Source organism: Anabrus simplex, chromosome 11 (assembly GCF_040414725.1).
Source record: "Anabrus simplex isolate iqAnaSimp1 chromosome 11, ASM4041472v1, whole genome shotgun sequence".
NCBI classification, from domain to species: Eukaryota; Metazoa; Arthropoda; class Insecta; order Orthoptera; family Tettigoniidae; genus Anabrus; species Anabrus simplex.
The window spans coordinates 785220-803334 of record NC_090275.1 but is presented as its reverse complement, the minus strand read 5'-3'; the positions used below and the strand labels follow the sequence as shown (position 1 = coordinate 803334).

Genomic DNA, 18115 nt, shown 5'->3' with positions numbered 1-18115 from the left:
GATCCACCATCAACTGCGAGTCCATGGACTTCTTCGTGTACTAGGTACCCTTTTCCACGTACCGCATCGGCCAAGGACAACCATAGGTGTTCCATAGACACTCTTCAAATGGACAAGATCCTAAGACGTGCCAAAGTTTCAATATCACCACGTTGTCTGCGGTGGTTACCGTCTTTGGATCTGCCTGGTATGGCGCGCACAGGAGCTAGATTCGCTGTCATTTTAGAGAGCATCCTTCCACTCGGTGCTTGTTAGTCCGTCCTGTTTTCTCATCCACTGGTTGTGTGGAGTTAACTCTTGATATAGGCATATGCCTTTGCCTTTCTGGTTTAATAGGCACCATTTTTTATATTCCTGATTTCTGAGAGATCATGGTATCCAACAGTCCGTCACGTGTCTGCAATTTAACTGTGAAAGCGAATGTCGTACTGTTCAGGCAATATGGTCAAACTGAAGCGAGTCCTTCCATCATACCAACCATGAGCAGTCCTCGCTCTGTGTGGATGGAATCCAGCCAGCCACTGACACGGGCAGTAGCAGGAATTGTTTTTTTTCTTTCTGGTATTTAATAGAGCAATAGGAAGGAACAAACAAATGTTATCTGTTACTTTCCATTGTTTATGGAGCCATGTGATCAGTTTTACCTCGCTAGTCTTTTGTTACTTGTGCTTTATCCTTGTTAACGAGCAGTATCTTTGTGTCACCTACCTTGTGTGATCATGTAGTTGTTAACCAGAAATTTAAATGGACATTTAGTTGTGAACATGTCACTGCTGTAAACTCGTCAATAAGTCTGAAACAGGGCTGCCAGACGTCCCAGAATTTATGGGACAGTACAGTATTCGTGTTAAATGTCCCGCACCCTGGACACTTGTCCAGGACGGCAATTGTCCCATATTTTGAACCTCGAGAGAGATATGCCAGTGTTTTCACCTCTAATAAGTGCCAAGAGCTTTCTTTCTTTCTTTCTTTCTTTCTTTTAAAGATAGATTTCTTCACTCTTTGGTTTCTCTATCTGGTGTGAGTTTGTAGACTTTAAAATGGTTTTTTATTTTATTGTTTGCAGTTCTCGGGCGAATAAGATGCATAATAGCGGACAGCTATCTGAGGTGCGTTCATGTGAAATTGTCAGCTGTGAGAAATATTATGTTCTGTTGACTTGATTAGGTCTGCACTGTTCATTTCTGTAAATTTTTCTTCAATGTCTTGCAAGTTCATCACAAAGTATCAACCAAAATTTGTACTATAATGGGTAGTGACAAAGATCTTTTTCTGAAATGCAGTTTAATATATTATTGAAAACAAGTAAAATACATAATATTAATATGAGATAATAACTTTGTAAGACTGAGTATGGTATCCTGAATACTTTTCACTGTCCCATTCTAGATTTTGAAGAGAGAATTCCCATCCAATGGCGATGTTGGTGGCATCCTGAATTTTGTCAATTTTATGGTTGCTAAATGTCACAATACCTTTTGTCAGAAACAAAATGATAAAAGCTCATCCAGGAATCATCTGAATTTAAGTTGTCAAAGAGGAACATAAAAGATCATATGTGAATGCCACCGTTATTTCCAAGTCCAGCTCCTTGGCTAAATGGTCAGCCTAGTGCAGACGACCCAGGTTCAGGGACTGTCGTCATCCTGATCTCAGCAGCAGCCTAGAAATTATCATCATTCCCATAACGTTGGAAACGAGCCACTGAGCACAGTTGTGGCAGTGAGGAGAAACACTTCTCACATCAAGACTGATGGCCCCTCATTGAGTGTTGAAGGCTGATGAAGCTGGGAAGAACTGGGATTCACTGAGCAAATGTGGTGGCATTCAGCTCCCCTACAGTTTGCAGCACTGAAGTTAGTTTTTCATGGTTTCCCATTTTTTACACCAGGCAAATGCTGGGGTTGTACTTTCACTAAGACCACAGCCACTTCCTTCCCAATCTTAGCCTTTTCCACCCTTGCTTTGCTATTAGCAATGTGCCATGTCCTCGCAGAACGTTGGCGATCAGTAGCATGATCTCTTGGTTGTTCATAGCTGTTCTGAACAGAGTAAGCTTTGTCACTCCAAACCACTGGCTCAAGATGCTGAGCCACGATGTCCTACTTCTCCCTGGACCACGTTTTCCATTAATTTTCCCTTGGAGTATTACTTGCAGAAGGTGGTATTTACTGTTCCGCATCATATCCTTCCCTTGATGGTAGTGAGAATTTCTGATTATTTGTTCATACAGTGCAAAACGTCTATATTGGTTATTTCAGCTGTCCAAGATATCTTCAGCATCCTTCGGTACGTCCACATTTCAAATGCTTGCAACTTCTTGTCTATGCCTCATCGCTGTATAACAGAATGCTGAAAATGTAGCACCAGAGTAATCATGTCCATAGTGTAATGGAAAGGTCACAGTGTGTCAAAAGTTTTCTAAGTCTCTGAAAAGTCTCTGCTCAATTCTGCATCGGATTTCATGAGCAAAGTACCAGTCATCATTGATGTGACATCCCAGGTATTTAAATATTGCCACTCTTGTGATCTGGTCCTTTGCTGCTGTGAGATTACCTTGAGTGCCATCCACTTGGTCTTCTTTACATTAAGCCTCAAGCCCATGGCACTGCTGGCTTCACTGACACCATTAAATAGTTCCTGTAGATTCTGGAGATTGGTTGCAAGTAGCACAGTGTCATTGGCATACCTGATGTTATTTATGATGAAACCATTAACCACAACTCCTCGAGTCTTTCCGTAAAAAGCATCTTGAAAAATCTTTTCTGAATAGATGTTTGAAAGCATGGGTAAAAGAATACAGCCTTGGCGAACTCCTTTCATAACTAAGACTTCTTCTGAGACACGACCATCAACTCTTATGCCTGCACTGTGATTCCAGTAGAGATTACCAATAATATAGATGTCCTGCCCATCAAGTCCTAATTCTCGAAGAATGTTCATAAGTTCATCATGGCTGACTGTATCAAAGGCTTTTTCGTAATCGATGAAACAAGCAAAAACATCAACATTGACACCTCGGCACCGTTGAACTAATACCTGCAGACTGAATAATGCCTCTCTAGTACCAAAACCATGTCTGAAGCCAAACTGAGAGGTTCTGATATTCTCCTCACCGAGCTCGATAGCTGCAGTCGCTTAAGTGCGGCCAGTATCCAGTAATCGGGAGATAGTGGGTTCGAACCCCACTGTCGGCAGCCCTGAAGATGGTTTTCTTTGGTTTCCCATTTTCACACCAGGCAAATGCCGGGGCTGTACCTTAATTAAGGCCACGGCCGCTTCCTTCCACTTCATAGGCCTTTCGTCTCCCATCGTCGCCATACGACATATCTGTGTCGGTGCGACGTAAAACAAAATAGCAAAAAAAAAAAAAAAGATATTCTCCTCACATTTATGATAAATTCTCGCATGCAAGACATTTAGGAATACTTTCAGAACGTGGCTCATCAAACTAATTGTTCTATATTCATCGCAGAATTTTGCATTGGCTTTCTTAGGCAATATTACGGAAGTTGATTTGAGCCAGTCTCGAGGAATGGTTCCACTACAATGAATACTGTTGAATAGGTCAGCTAATAATGAAAGGGATTTTTCTTTCTCAAGCAGTTTCAGTATCTCAGAATACATCTTATGAGGGCCTGGAGCCTTCCCACTCTTTGCTGTTCTTATGGCATACTCTACTTCTGAATGTGTGATATCCACACCATCGTCTGCCCAAGCACCATGATCCTCATTTCTGTTGGTGTTTATCCTGACTTGTTTTATCATTGTTTCTTGTGATTGAGCGAGACTTTTCCCCTGATTATCTGTTCTTTATAAATCTTAAGTGAGTTCTTCTTTCTTTTATGTTTGAGGTACAAGATGGAGAATGATCCAGATGTTAAGAATGAATTTGGTGAACCATTGTCCATGGTAAGTGTATCAGTCAGATTTTGTTTTCCTCTGCCCCTGTGCTTTCTCTCGACCATCTATTGTACTCTTGATAAAGTTTTGTAACATCCTACATGTGTACTACATGTACTACAATGGAGACAGATCAGCCTCTCTGTCATGTTTCACCTGTCTCCTAGCTGTAGCCAAGAAACATTTCCTGTGGTTTGTTTCATTTCTCCCTTCTTCCTTCCATGCAGTGATAAACGTGTTATAATTGTTGGACTTGCTGTATCACAGCATCTGGGCTGTAAGCTTGAAATGCAAACTGTCACAGTTATGAAGACAATGCATGTCGATATTTTTATAGGAAATTAAAGTATTCATGTATGCTCCATTTTTGATGCGAATAAGAGTTTACTCTCGATTTTGGTTTTTATCGGTTAAAGTGTACACCAAAACACACAACAACACAGGGTTGGGCAGACCGGTACAGGCGTGCCGGCACACGGGACTGTAACTGCACAGTATAGAGAACTTCGTGAGGCAACATGACATGCTTCGCATCAGCGGGAAAGTGCTGCTGTACCGAACGTGCTGTGTGTAGTTACGGCCAGGATAAAGCTGCGCGGGATACCTCCTGTGGGTGGGGGATGCAGATGAAGAATACGCCCACGGTATCCCCTGCCTGTCGTAAGAGGCGACTGAAAGGGGCCCAAGGGGCTCTCAACTTGGGAATGTGGATTGGCGACCACAGGGCCCTTAACTGAGTCTTGGCATTGTTTCCACTTACTTGTGCCAGGCTCCTCACTTTCGTCTATCCTGTCCGACCTCCCTTGGTCAACTCTTGTTCTTTTCCAACCCCGATGATATTAGAGCATTCGAGGCCTAGGGAGTCTTTCATTTTCATGCCCTTCGTGGCCCTTGTCTTTCTTCGTCCGTTACTTCATTTTTCGAAGTGACGGATCCCTTCTATCTTCTTTTCTCTCTCTCTTTACCCCCTGTGGGTGGGGGACGCAGACGAATAATACACCCACGGTATCCCCTGCCAGTCGTGAGAGGCGACTAAAAGGGGCGACCAAGGGATGATTGAATTAGAACCATGAAACTACTTTTGATTCGTACCATCACATGGGGAACGCCATGGGTTGCCTGTACTTGCGAGTAGCACCACTAAATTAGGTACGAAGTAGGTTTGTGATTAGTAGCAGTAAAGAGCCTGGCCTGGGGGCTTCCAGTACCCGTGCGTCGTACCCATGTGAGCAACACCACGGGTCTGTGTTGTACCGCTATATGAGCGGCACCGTGGGTCTGCGTTGCCTGTGATTAGTACCCACTATGTGAGGAACACCACGGGATAGTGCGAGTCCCTGTGGTTAGTACACCTAGGTGAGGAACCTTACCAGTTTGCGTTGGCTATGAGTGGCGCCATTGTGTGAGAAACACCATAGGTTTGCGTTCCCTATACGAAGTACAATACTTGTGAGTAGTACCATCTTGTGTGGAACACTTTTGATTAGTACCCCAAAATGACAAATACCATGGTTCTACTTTACTCGCGACATGTACCATTCTGTGGGGCCTTAGATGTGGATTTTGCACCCCTTTAGACATCAAGCATCATTGTGCTTTATAAGTGGTCCCTTGGTCAGTAATACTATTATTTATGATCTTTTTTTTAAGTCTGATCCACTGTTTTTTTGTTTGTTTGTTGTTTTTTTTTGTTTTTTGTTGGGTTCATATCCATTCATTCTTCACGACAATTTTTATTTTATTTTGGTCAGTGGATGAATTTGAACTTTTTGTTATTTCATTTCGTACCATTAGGGGCCGATGACCTTGATGTTAGGCCCCTTTAAACAACAAGCGTCATCATCATCATCATCATCATCAAAGCTGCACGGAACGTGAAGGAACAGTCGGAACATTCGCACCCAATAATCACGTTTAAAGGCTGATTTTAGGTTAAGGTTTTTTCGATTAAGATGAAATACACATAACACGGTTACAATGGCAGTACATGTGTTTAAAAGTAAGTAATCCAAGGATATTTTCACCAGTTGAATGCATCAACATGTATTGTGAGTAATGAGGGCCAGGATAAAAGATCACGGCACGTGAAAAAACTCTGAAATACGCACCCAAAAATCATGTCTAAATGTTTTTAGGATAAGAATGTATTTATTTATTCTGAAATACACCTGTCACAATTACACTGGCATTAGATGTGTTTAGAGTCACAATAACCAGGCGAGTTGGCCGTGCGGTTAGGGGCGTGCAGCTGTGAGCTGGACCCCACTGTCGGCAGCCCTGAAGATGGTTTTCTTTGGTTTCCCATTTTCACACCAGGCAAATGCTGGGACTGTACCTTAATTGAAGCCATGGCTGCTTCTTTCCCATTCGTAGGCCTTACCTGTCCCATCGTTGTCGTAAGACCTATCTGTGTTGGTGTGACAGTGATGATATAATTAAAAGTTTCTTCTGTTCCTTAAAATATGTTTCTCGTAAAAATATTGACAGTTAATTCAATGAAATTGTTGTTCCACTTGTGGAATGCGAGCCGAATCATTAAGTGGAAATGAACTGCCGTCGGGTCATGTTGAACATAGCCAGCATACACAGAGCCTGCTATCATGGAAGAAAGTATGGACACCCGAGTTAAAATGTTTATCCTTTGCTGTAGCTTGTTTCTATATGGGACAGAGTTTTATTCTACGTTTAATTATGTTGTGCAGTACAAATTTTTGTCATACCCAGTTAAATTTTCAACGCAGGTTGAACAAAAAAAGTGCCGGTACCCTATTTTTTCTATTTTCAACAGAGCGCTCACTTTGAAAATTCATAACTTTAAAAGTATTGATCTGAAAGCAACTTATTGTTGATCTGTATACCAAGTTTTCATTTCATCCGATATTTGCAAAAAAAGTTCGTGTAAATTTTGTGAAACAACATTTTCTCATTACTGGGTGATCATAGCTTTAAAACTGCTTTTGCCTGCATGCGTTTTAATTGAGTGGTTTACAAAGAGGTTCTGTGGGGGGAATGAAACTCAAGTTTTCGGTGAGTTTTAATACTTTAGCGATTTTCAGATAATTTCTTAGTGCAGTACCGAGGAATGATTACTTTTATCAAATTACGAAATTCACGTGAGCGAAGCTGCAGGTAACCCCTAGTAATTTCATATACATGCAAGATGATTTGTTTTAATGAATTGTTTTAGATTAGATTTTATAATTACTTTCGACCTCCATGTGTTATTGATATAACGTGACCACGAGTCCATACAACTCAACAACCTGTCAGTCTCTCTAGAAATAAAGCCTCAGTTAATGTAACTGAAAACATTTTCAGTCTGTCAACCACAAATATAGCACTTATTGTTCATTTTGTACAGGTATTTTATAGTGTTCCCGAGGCGGTAAAGGTGTGCTCGGTTCGCCCGTAAGGATGTGGGTTCGACTCCCCGTCAGGAAGTCGTAAAATTTAAGAAACGAGATTTCCACTTCCGGAGGTGCATATGGCCCTGAGGTTCACTCAGCCTGCACCAAAAATGAGTACCAGGTTAATTCCTGGGGGCACAGGCGGCCGGGCGTAGAGCTAACCACTCTACCCCATCACGTGCCGAGGTTAACATTGGTGGAAGCCTTTACCTTCCACTTCTCCAAGGGCCTCCATGGCTTGGACGGAGGTGATAATTTTATGGTGTTCTAAGGGCTGAATTCATTGATTATAGAGTGTATCTTTAAGTATTAAGAGATTTCTTTTCATAAGTACTTCCTTGTAAACATTTGGTATTCCTTTCTGTATTCTTTTGCTTTTATGATCCATAGGATCACTGTAATCAGTCCATAAGCCAAGTCTCTTTGAAGGGACTGTTCAGGCCTCCCACTACTTTTCCATATGTTCTGATTTTGTTTCCTGATTTTATATCAATAAAGTTGCAAGTTGATGAGCTGCCAGTTTGAGTGCAGTGACAGGTATTAATGTTCAGCTGAGAAGACAATCTTTGGGATCGCAATATTATGCACAACAGTGGTGTAGTGTGGTAAAATTTCTGTCACAGGCACATGTCCATATGTGATAAGTTTCTCTCCATCTACGAAAGAGAAAGAAGTAAGTCTTTTGCTATTTGTTACAGTTGTTTTAACCAAGGCATCTCCGAAAACCATAAAATTGTAGTTAGTGGGATGTAAAACAAGTGCCTTTGTTTAGTTTAACCATAGAATATTTTTTAATATGACCTTCAGTACGCATGTTATCTTTGCACTTACGCCTTTTAAGTGTGGAGTACCAGAACCCTCTTTAAATCAAAGCACAACTTTGCAAAAATCGCTTTGACCTACCAGCACAGTAATCGCACGCACACCACACTAATGATCAGCAACAAATGCATCAGCCGGTACCACCTTTAGGCTGGTGGGAAAAGGGACAAGGAAAATCAGTCAGAAATACAAACCACAAGGTAAAAACAAACGCCAAATAGGTACTTACCAATCAATAGGTCCCATAAAAACCAGAGGACATGGAGAAAATTTACTTTTTTTTTCAGTGTTGAATTACTCAAGACTATGAAAGAAAACTCAACTTTCAACCAAAAAAAAAAAAAACCTTTTAATTCAAGAAAGAGAAAAGTTAAACATGAAAAAGCAAAATGATCATCGTCCCTTAAAAGAAAACAACAAATGAGTTAAGTAGAATTGAAATCAATAATGTTGAATTTATACGTTAAAAACACGGGCCCGTCTTACTTGACTTACTTGAATAAATGAAAATGAAATAAAAGGTTTTAAACCTTGGAATTTATCATTAATAAACAACCTTCCAGTGAAAATTTGCGTTAAGTGAGCATTCGCAAGAGCATTGAATTCTAGGCCAACAAAAGTAACTACAGGGGCTGGAATAATTTCCAAGTTACGGAAAACACATTGGAAAAGCAGAAAATATATTAATATGAGATATTGAAAAGAATTGGGAAATGCTTCATAGGAGCAAAGTTTATTAACGGTGATAAATCACACAACCAACTCGCGAAACCAACAGGGCCACACCCACTTCAGAAACAATCAATCATTGCCATAGCAACGAACACACACGCAAAAAGCAAAACAACCAATCATGGACAAAGACCACAACAAAGGTCAGGAACATGAGTAAAACAAAAGAAAATCTAACCCACCCAAAGCATTAAATTGCTAGAAAAATAGAATATAAGGTGAGTTTAAAAGACAAAATAAATTAAAGGAAACTAGAATTTTCATGCCCTTGTGAACCTCACATAATTTTTAAGCCACTAAAGGCAAAAATATTAATTCAAATTTACATCATCAAATATAGCCTTTTAGCGGGTAAAAAATGATAACTAGAAAATTAACACACTTCCAATTTTGAAGAAATAACATATCTATCAATTTGGAATATTTCTTGAAGAAATTTCATGACTGTTAGTTCACTACCTTTAAAATATTATTAAACATTCAATACAAGTAACTAATCTCATTTTGTTCCGCATGGAAGATACAATAAGTAAAATTCTTTCAAGAATAAAATTTACTGTGTCCACCTATTCGATACAATTATATTTTGTAGTGGTTAAATCCTACGTGAATTATACACACTAGTTAGGAATATGTTTTGCCCTAATTTTGGGCAACTTCAGCCTAATACTAATCTTAAGGTCAAGTCTTAAATCTATTAAACATTGCAACTTAATACTAAATACAATGGTCTTATCATAAAAAATTTTTTTTTTAGAAAAGTTGTGCTTTAGGTGATATTTGCATAGTTTACAATATCTACATTAATTAAAAGCCAGAATTTGTGAACAAGGAAGCAACTGAATTATTTTATTTTGCAATGACTAGACAACGTCCAAAGTGTAAAATGGATTTCTCCTACTGTATGGATGAAAGTTTATGCAAACGTGTTCATATTGACTAGAGAATGATCACAGCGTGAATTGGGGTTTCACCAACTGTATGGATGAACATTAGGTCGAAGGTGTCACAAGATGGAAATTTGGATGCAGATATTGATTTAAGAATACAGCAGTCTGCAAGTTTCTACCAGTGTATCGAACAAAGATGTGCCAATGAAGTGCAAGAAGGTTTTATACTCATCCTATTACAAACTTATTCTGACCTATGCTTCAGCAGCGTGGACGTTGACTAAGCGGAACCAAAGTAAGATACAAGCAGCTGAAATGAGGTTCTTAAGGAGCATATAGGGAAAGACAAGACGAGATAGAATACGAAATGAGGAAATAAGGGGAAGTGTGGGAGTGTGTAAACTTCAAGAAGAGATTGATATAGTAAAGCTAAAATGGTTTGGACACAGGAGAGAGAATACCAGAGAGAACTTTCATGGATACAGAGACTGCAAAGAGGCCTAGGGGATGGCCTAGAATGAGATGGAGGAGTTCTGTTGTGAACTGTATCGCAAGAAGAGGAGTCAATAGCAATAAAGTACTAGAAGAGGAATGGTGGAAAGATCGAGTAAGCTGGAGGGCTTTGGTACTCTACCCTACCCAGAGAGGGGAGTGGATGAAGAGGAAGGAGAGATTTCATTATTCTGTTTTATGAAGTTTTTTTAAGATGTTATGTGGTTAAGTGTAAGAGAGAGCCGTGAGCCTTACCTTCGCCACAAATAGGCATGAAATAAATTAATATTAAAATACTCACTTACGTGAAACCACGATTCATCCAAAAAGAACGTTAGATTGGGTCAATTTCTCTGTCGTATGCATTTAAAATCCATTCACAAAAACACATTCGTAATGCAGGGTCACCCGGTTTGCACTGCAGTAACTTTTACCGGTTCAAACAATCATAGGAAGTTCCCATTTACTGAACAAGTCGTCAAAATGATTTTGTAGGAGACCTTTCCATAGCGTTGTGGTTTATTACATTTCTTATCCCGTCTTACGTAATTTATTTACTAATGTGTGAATCGAAGTCTGACCTGGAACTTGAACATCAGGAGACTTCTGTTGCCCTCGCACTTTCTGTATGGATGTATGAATACTCTTTGGGTAACAGAATACTGATACCCGACTTGAGCCACCTGAGCCATTTCACTGAATTCACACGCTGTACTAATGTCACCAATGAAACACGTGTCACATTTGCAAACGTTCAATTATGTTTTGTATTAACCCTTTGTTCACTGAATTTGTCTCAGCAAGTTATTTATTGCTCCATCTAGTGATGTAAATATTGTATATTGGTATTGTTTTTATTTCCATCTGTCTTTTTTGTTTTTAATTACATTTTTAGCACATCTTTAGCTTATATTATGTAGATTACTTTAACATCCCCCCATTTCACTGAAGATGGCTCAAACGAGCCGAAACATGTTTGAATTTTATTGCTCCATCTAATGATGGAATATGTTTTGTATTGAATTAAAAGGATACATTTAATTTCTTGCTTTGTAAAGTGAAAACCATCCACACGGAATGATTCTAATATCTTGTAAAAGACTGAAGCCTGACACGGTATATCCGACACTATATTTCGTCACCGGCCGACTCATTCACTCAGCGGTTCCGTTTGATTCTGCTCATCCGATATAACACATGTAGCTGGAACAATGCAGCAAGTCGCAGTTTGATCACCGACTGGGTGAGAGGGCCTGTTATCAGTTCAAGATGACGCATACAGCTCACTGTTGACGCTGGTTCGAGTGTGTTCAGACTCGTCTCTCTCTGTTCATTCTAGTGGGAGGCTCGCTCTAGTTTCTTTGTATTTTATTGTAAGAGCATGGGTGGGTGGGTTCAACACATCATGTTACAACCTCAAGGAGAGGAGCTGAGGCTTGCTCATTGCACAACTCTAGTTTATTTGTATTTTATTGTAAGAGCATGGGTTGGTGGGTTCAACCTCGAGGAGAGGAGCTGAGGCTCGCTCATTGCACAACTCTAGTTTCTTTGTATTTTATTGTAAGAGCAAGGGTGGGTGGGTTCATCCTCGAGGAGAGGAGCTGAGGCTCGCTCATTGCACAACTCTAGTTTATTTGTATTTTATTGTAAGAGCATGGGTGGGTGGGTTCAACCTCGAGGAGAGGAGCTGAGGCTCACTCATTGCACAACTCTAGTTTATTTGTACATGGGTGGGTGGGTGGGTTCAACCTCGAGGAGAGGAGCTGAGGCTCGCTCATTGCACAACTCTAGTCTATTTGTATTTTATTGTAAGAGCATGGGTGGGTGCGTTCAGCACATCATGTTACAACCTTGAGGAGAGGAGCTGAGGCTCACTCATTGCACAACTCTAGTTTATTTGTACATGGGTGGGTGGGTGGGTTCAACCTCGAGGAGAGGAGCTGAGGCTCGCTCATTGCACAACTCTAGTCTATTTGTATTTTATTGTAAGAGCATGGGTGGGTGGGTTCATCCTCGAGGAGAGGAGCTGAGGCTCGCTCATTGCACAACTCTAGTTTATTTGTATTTTATTGTAAGAGCATGGGTGGGTGGGTTCAACCTCGAGGAGAGGAGCTGAGGCTCACTCATTGCACAACTCTAGTTTATTTGTACATGGGTGGGTGGGTGGGTTCAACCTCGAGGAGAGGAGCTGAGGCTCGCTCATTGCACAACTCTAGTCTATTTGTATTTTATTGTAAGAGCATGGGTGGGTGCGTTCAGCACATCATGTTACAACCTTGAGGAGAGGAGCTGAGGCTTGCTCATTGCACAACTCTAGTCTATTTGTATTTTATTGTAAGAGCATGGGTGGGTGGGTTCAACTTCGAGGAGAGGAGCTGAGGCTCGCTCATTGCACAACTCTAGTTTATTTGTATTTTATTGTAAGAGCATGGGTGGGTGGGTTCAACTTCGAGGAGAGGAGCTGAGGCTCGCTCATTGCACAACTCTAGTCTATTTGTATTTTATTGTAAGAGCATGGGTGGGTGGGTTCAACTTCGAGGAGAGGAGCTGAGGCTCGCTCATTGCACAACTCTAGTTTATTTGTATTTTATTGTAAGAGCATGGGTGGGTGGGTTCAACCTCGAGGAGAGGAGCTGAGGCTTGCTCATTGCACAACTCTAGTTTATTTGTACATGGGTGGGTGGGTGCGTTCAACCTTGAGGAGAGGAGCTGAGGCTCGCTCATTTGCACAACTCTAGTTTATTTGTATTTTATTGTAAGAGCATGGGTGGGTGGGTTCAACCTCGAGGAGAGGAGCTGAGGCTCGCTCATTGCACAACTCTAGTTTATTTGTATTTTATTGTAAGAGCATGGGTGGGTGGGTTCAACCTCGAGGAGAGGAGCTGAGGCTCGCTCATTTGCACAACTCTAGTTTATTTGTATTTTATTGTAAGAGCATGGGTGGGTGGGTTCAACCTCGAGGAGAGGAGCTGAGGCTCGCTCATTTGCAAGTCGGCAGTGACCCAGGGGACATTATTGAACTTTCAGAACATTTTCCCCATGCAGGGGGAGGCGGTAGAATACATCCTGTCTCGAGAGGATCCCAGAAGTTCCGAACTTGGCAGTGTGGGACGGTGACCATTGCTGTAGCATTGCTTCCGCTTACTTGTGCCAGGCTCGTTGACCTCTCTCGGTCAAATCTTTTTCTCCTCTGATCCCAGTGGTATTAGGTTTTGCAAGGCTTAGGGATCATTAATTTTCATACCATTTGCAGCCCTTCCCTTTCTTTGGTGATAGCTTCATTTTTTGAAGGATCAGACCTCTTCTCTCCCTCTGAATAGTGTTGAGACTATAGTAACCTTCAAAGAATAATCACTGACGTCACACTTCAGAAGAAAACATCATCACTTCATTGATCATTAGTTATACATTGTTTAAACCTGCACCCACTGAACTAGGCAGGTGAGGAAAACTGCGCTGTTGTCAGATTGAGAACGGTGAGGTGACATATGGTTGAGAGTCGGTTGCCTCTGAGCATGGATGGCAACACTGGCCTTCACGTGTTCTTTTTCAATATTACACAGTCCAGTATATAGCATTCAGGCATGTAAACTTATACCGTAAACCATATTCAAGTACAAATTCTTTATTTTAATAAAACTGATACAGATTAATACATAACCCAAAAGTACCTACTTACCATGTTCTATGTCTTGCGCTGGCGTGTGACTCAAACGACGTCAACTAGCCACATTCATATGGCCACTTTCCGGGCTTTTCCGGCAAATCTAAAAGACCCATGGAAACAGGTTTCAGATAAAAAATTGTTAGGCGATTTTCTACATTTTTCCTGTAGACAACATTTTATTGGTTGAAGAACCAAAATTGTGGCCGCTTACTGAAAATTTCAATACATGATTTTACAGATTTAAATTTACTTGTTCAGGTTTTTATTCTTTATAATATTATTGAATTCATTTGTGTGGAACTGCCTCGCGCTCCAAAATGACGTGTTAAATTAGACATTCCTTCGCCTGTTGCTGCATAACCTTGGCAACAGTGTAATTTCTCTGTTCCCCCTATTTTGGTGGCTGCGACAATAGGAATGTAGAACATTTTGGAAAAATACATTTTAAATAATTGTCCATTACATTTGCAAGCTTGCCCTATTGCAGGGTTTTGTCCTAGAGTTGTTGTGTTTTGACACTTCTTTAGGTTATTTCACCAGTCATCATAGCAGGTGAATGTGCTGTAGGAAGCTTGAGAATAAAGCGAAATGTTCCAGGAACCTGAATGTGTGCTGGAACAAGGCTGCGATCCACTTGTTCAAGTCTGGGTGAAGACCGAGCCTGAAGCAGAAGATGTGGTGTGTGTGGACCAGGTTATGGTAGAGGAGAAGATCCTAAAAGCACCTACAGAAGACGAGGAGATACTTCCTGGACCATCTTCTGATGAGCCTGTTCAATTCTTTGCCAAAGTGAGTCAGATTTTCAACTCTTTTGACTAGACTTCAAGTGGTACAGTACTGTAGAACTTCAAAAATCCAAAATTTTGGATAATCCAATCAGAACTAGAAGACAGGGGGAAAAATAATGAAAATCCATTTGGAGTGTAACCATAGTACTGTAATTATAAATTCTTATTTAAACTTGGATTTACTAGAAAAGAATCGTAATGCAGTACATTGTTAATAGTGTAGTCAAGTTGTAAAATAGAAATACAATTATTTTGACTGTTAAATAAGAGACAACATTTATTGTGTAGATTAACTTTAAAAACTTGAGGTATTGAGTAAAATTTAATTTAAAATGAGAGCCAAGGTTACAACTTTCAAGGAATAAAATATTTAAACACGTGTCAGCAAATTCTGCCTTTTTTTCCATGCTCATATTCCAACAGTACCTATTTACTCGCGTATTAGACCCCCCCCCCCTTATTTTTTTAATTTTTTTTAATTTTTTTTTTTCTTCACTTTTACAGCCAAATAAAAAGAAGGAAAGTGGGTTCCAAGATGCAGTAACCTCAAATTTTGTGCAATGAACACATGACTTATGGGCTATAAGAGCTATACATTGTACATATAATCATTCTACACTTTTCTGTAACAAACTGATGAATGTATTCGAATTATACTGGCTATTTTCATTGGAAGGCAGTATTTCTAAATCTTAAAAGACAATAAATGGTAGGTCTTTTAAAAATATTTACCGTACGTTCCTGACTATAGAGTCCAAACAGAGAGAATCTATTCCCAAATGGTTTCTTGAGATGGTCTGTGATATTCCCAGTTGGTGTATGTGTATCAGAAGCCACTCCTTCCGAATAAAGCCATCTTGTAGAAATCGTGCCAAACCACCAGCTGATAACTAGCGAATGTTACGAGTTGTACTTCCGACTGTAATACATTTTGATTGGAAGCATTCTTTGGATAACTACGGCTGTTGAAAGCCATACCTTAATTTTTAAGTATATTTCATACTTGTTCTCTACGTTTATCACATCAGGATTTACCTAAACAAGTTAGGTATGCTATCAAGTGCCCATATAGTGCCGGAAGTGACGTTCCACAACGGAAAGAATAAAAATGAATAACAGGAATATTTGCCACATTTATGGATATCTAAAGGTGTGGCGGTAATGCGTTTTACAATGTTTAATTTTGGATATTTGTTGTCTCCATTTTATAATTAACGCATGGTCTATTTCGTTTGGCGTCTCTGAAAATCGTTAAAAGTAAGTGGGGATGTAAAATGATGATGATTATTATTATTATTATTATTATTATTATTATTATTATTATTATTATTATTTGTTAGGTACGTTGGCGAGTAAAACAATCGTTATGGTTGGATTGTTTTTATCAGTTTTAAACTTCTCACCAAAAAATACCTATATCAGCCCAAGTTACGAGATATTAAAAGATCACTTTTGTTAATGATCTCGCCTGCTGTATTAACAGCATCAGACCTGAAATTTCTCAACTAAAGTAAACTACTTTCCTCATCCTGAGGTCGTGCAGCTCTTTGTAGACACACCCCCAGTGGAGGGAAGTTAGATGTATCATTTTTACCTTATATCAACCTTAATTTATAATAATATAAGAAATTTATTTTAACATTCAACCTATTCAATACAGTACAAGATGTTAACGTATTAGTTAAACATCGTCAAAATAGTTGAGACATGTTTCTCCCCTTCTGTGTGACATCATCAGTCATATCAATACCTCAAAGATGTCTGGTTGGAAATTATAAAAATATGTTGCATGAGTAATACATTAATTTTTTTTTACAAGATCTTATCATTAACAAAATATCAAATTGATTAAAAAAATGTTCACTAGTGAACACGGTGAATTTTCCCTTGAAACAAGGCCGTCATATGTACAGGATTGACAATAATGGTAATTTAAAGTCTTATTATTTGATGCTAAGTTCGAAGACAGTTTAAAATTTATATACAATATTGGGAATAAATGCAGAATACATATAATTACAATTACTGTACACGTATTTTACATTGTAAAATGATATGGAAAAGCATTCCAAATTTGTATTAATTTCAATAATTTTTTTTTGGACCTCAATATTATGTTCCTGACGTAGTCTAATCAGAAATAGCTTCAAGATGTGAGATTTGTATATGATTTATGACCAGCTCATGTAAAAATGTTGCTGCACATCGTTGATTCAACTTGGATGTCTATGTTGACTAATTATGTTTTAGGCCCAAACAAATTAGTTCGCCGAAGTATCCATGGGCTAATCACCTTCGGTGGACACTCTCTATAAAGGCAGAGTGCCTAGTGCATGTAAACAACAGTTGATATTTGATTCAAAAAGTTAAAATAATCGCTTGAATGAGGGCGGTTGGAATGTCGTTAAATCTTCCCAGTTGGCTAATGCTTTTAAGTTTTTCCGTGTGTTTCTGTTGTTGAAGTATGGAATTTCAGTTTATTGGTTGAATGGGCGACAGTCAAAACGTTGTGCGATGTAATTAATGTTGAGCTGTCTTACGTATGTGAAAATCTGACACAGCAACGGACGTTTTAACACACAAAGACTTCCAATATGGTGCCAAGAAACATCACCAATAGGTCATTGGTGTGAAACATGTATATATTCTTTGTTGAATTGATAAAAAAAAAAGAGCAGTTGTTTTTAGGGAATAAAAGAGGTAACGCAAGTGCGAGAACAGAAAATGGAAGATTGAAGAGAACAGTATGGTTGTTACACAAAGAACTAAACGTGTTCTTGTGTGATATTTTCTTTCATAAAAGAAAATCGCATATTGAGAACGATAAGTTTTCTTGCTATTTGCTATTTTGAATTATTGACATGACTGATGATGCCCAACAGAAGGGGCGAAACATGTCTCAACTATTTTGACGATGTTTAACTAATACGTTAACATCTTGTACTGTATTGAATAGGTTGAATGAAAATAAATTTCTTATATTATTATAAATTAAGATTGTTTCAATACGGAGAAAATGATTTTCATGACTTGTAATAATATCGACCTTCCCGGCATTCGTAAATCTGGCAGTACAGTACCGATAATCCAACTCACACTTGCGAGAATGGCAGCTAATTGTGCTAATCATTACACTACACGACAAAACACAGACATATAGCATGCCATGTGCGGGACGTCATCAGTGGTGCAGTTATCCTACGCTACGGAGGCGGACATTTCTTAACTACAAAACGCAGACATATAGCATGCCATGTGCGGGACGTCATCAGAGGTGCAGTAATCCTACGCTACGGAGGCGGACATTTCTTAACTACCAAACACAGACATATAGCATGCCATGTGCGGGATGTCATCAGAGGGGCAGTAATCCTACCCTACGGAGGCGGACATTTCTTAACTACCAAACACAGA

At 39.5% G+C, this 18115-nt stretch overlaps 1 protein-coding gene across 1 annotated transcript in view; it reads left to right on the top strand.

Moving 5' to 3' along the window:
- Window positions 1-18115, top strand: part of LOC137502727 (gastrula zinc finger protein xLCGF3.1-like) — a 69299-nt gene that overhangs the window by 14368 nt on the left and 36816 nt on the right. The window contains exons 2-3 of the mRNA XM_068229756.1: window positions 3855-3912; window positions 14511-14702. Coding sequence (XP_068085857.1) covers window positions 3862-3912; window positions 14511-14702 — 243 coding nt within the window. The 5' untranslated portion in view covers window positions 3855-3861. The remainder of the gene's footprint in view (window positions 1-3854; window positions 3913-14510; window positions 14703-18115) is intronic.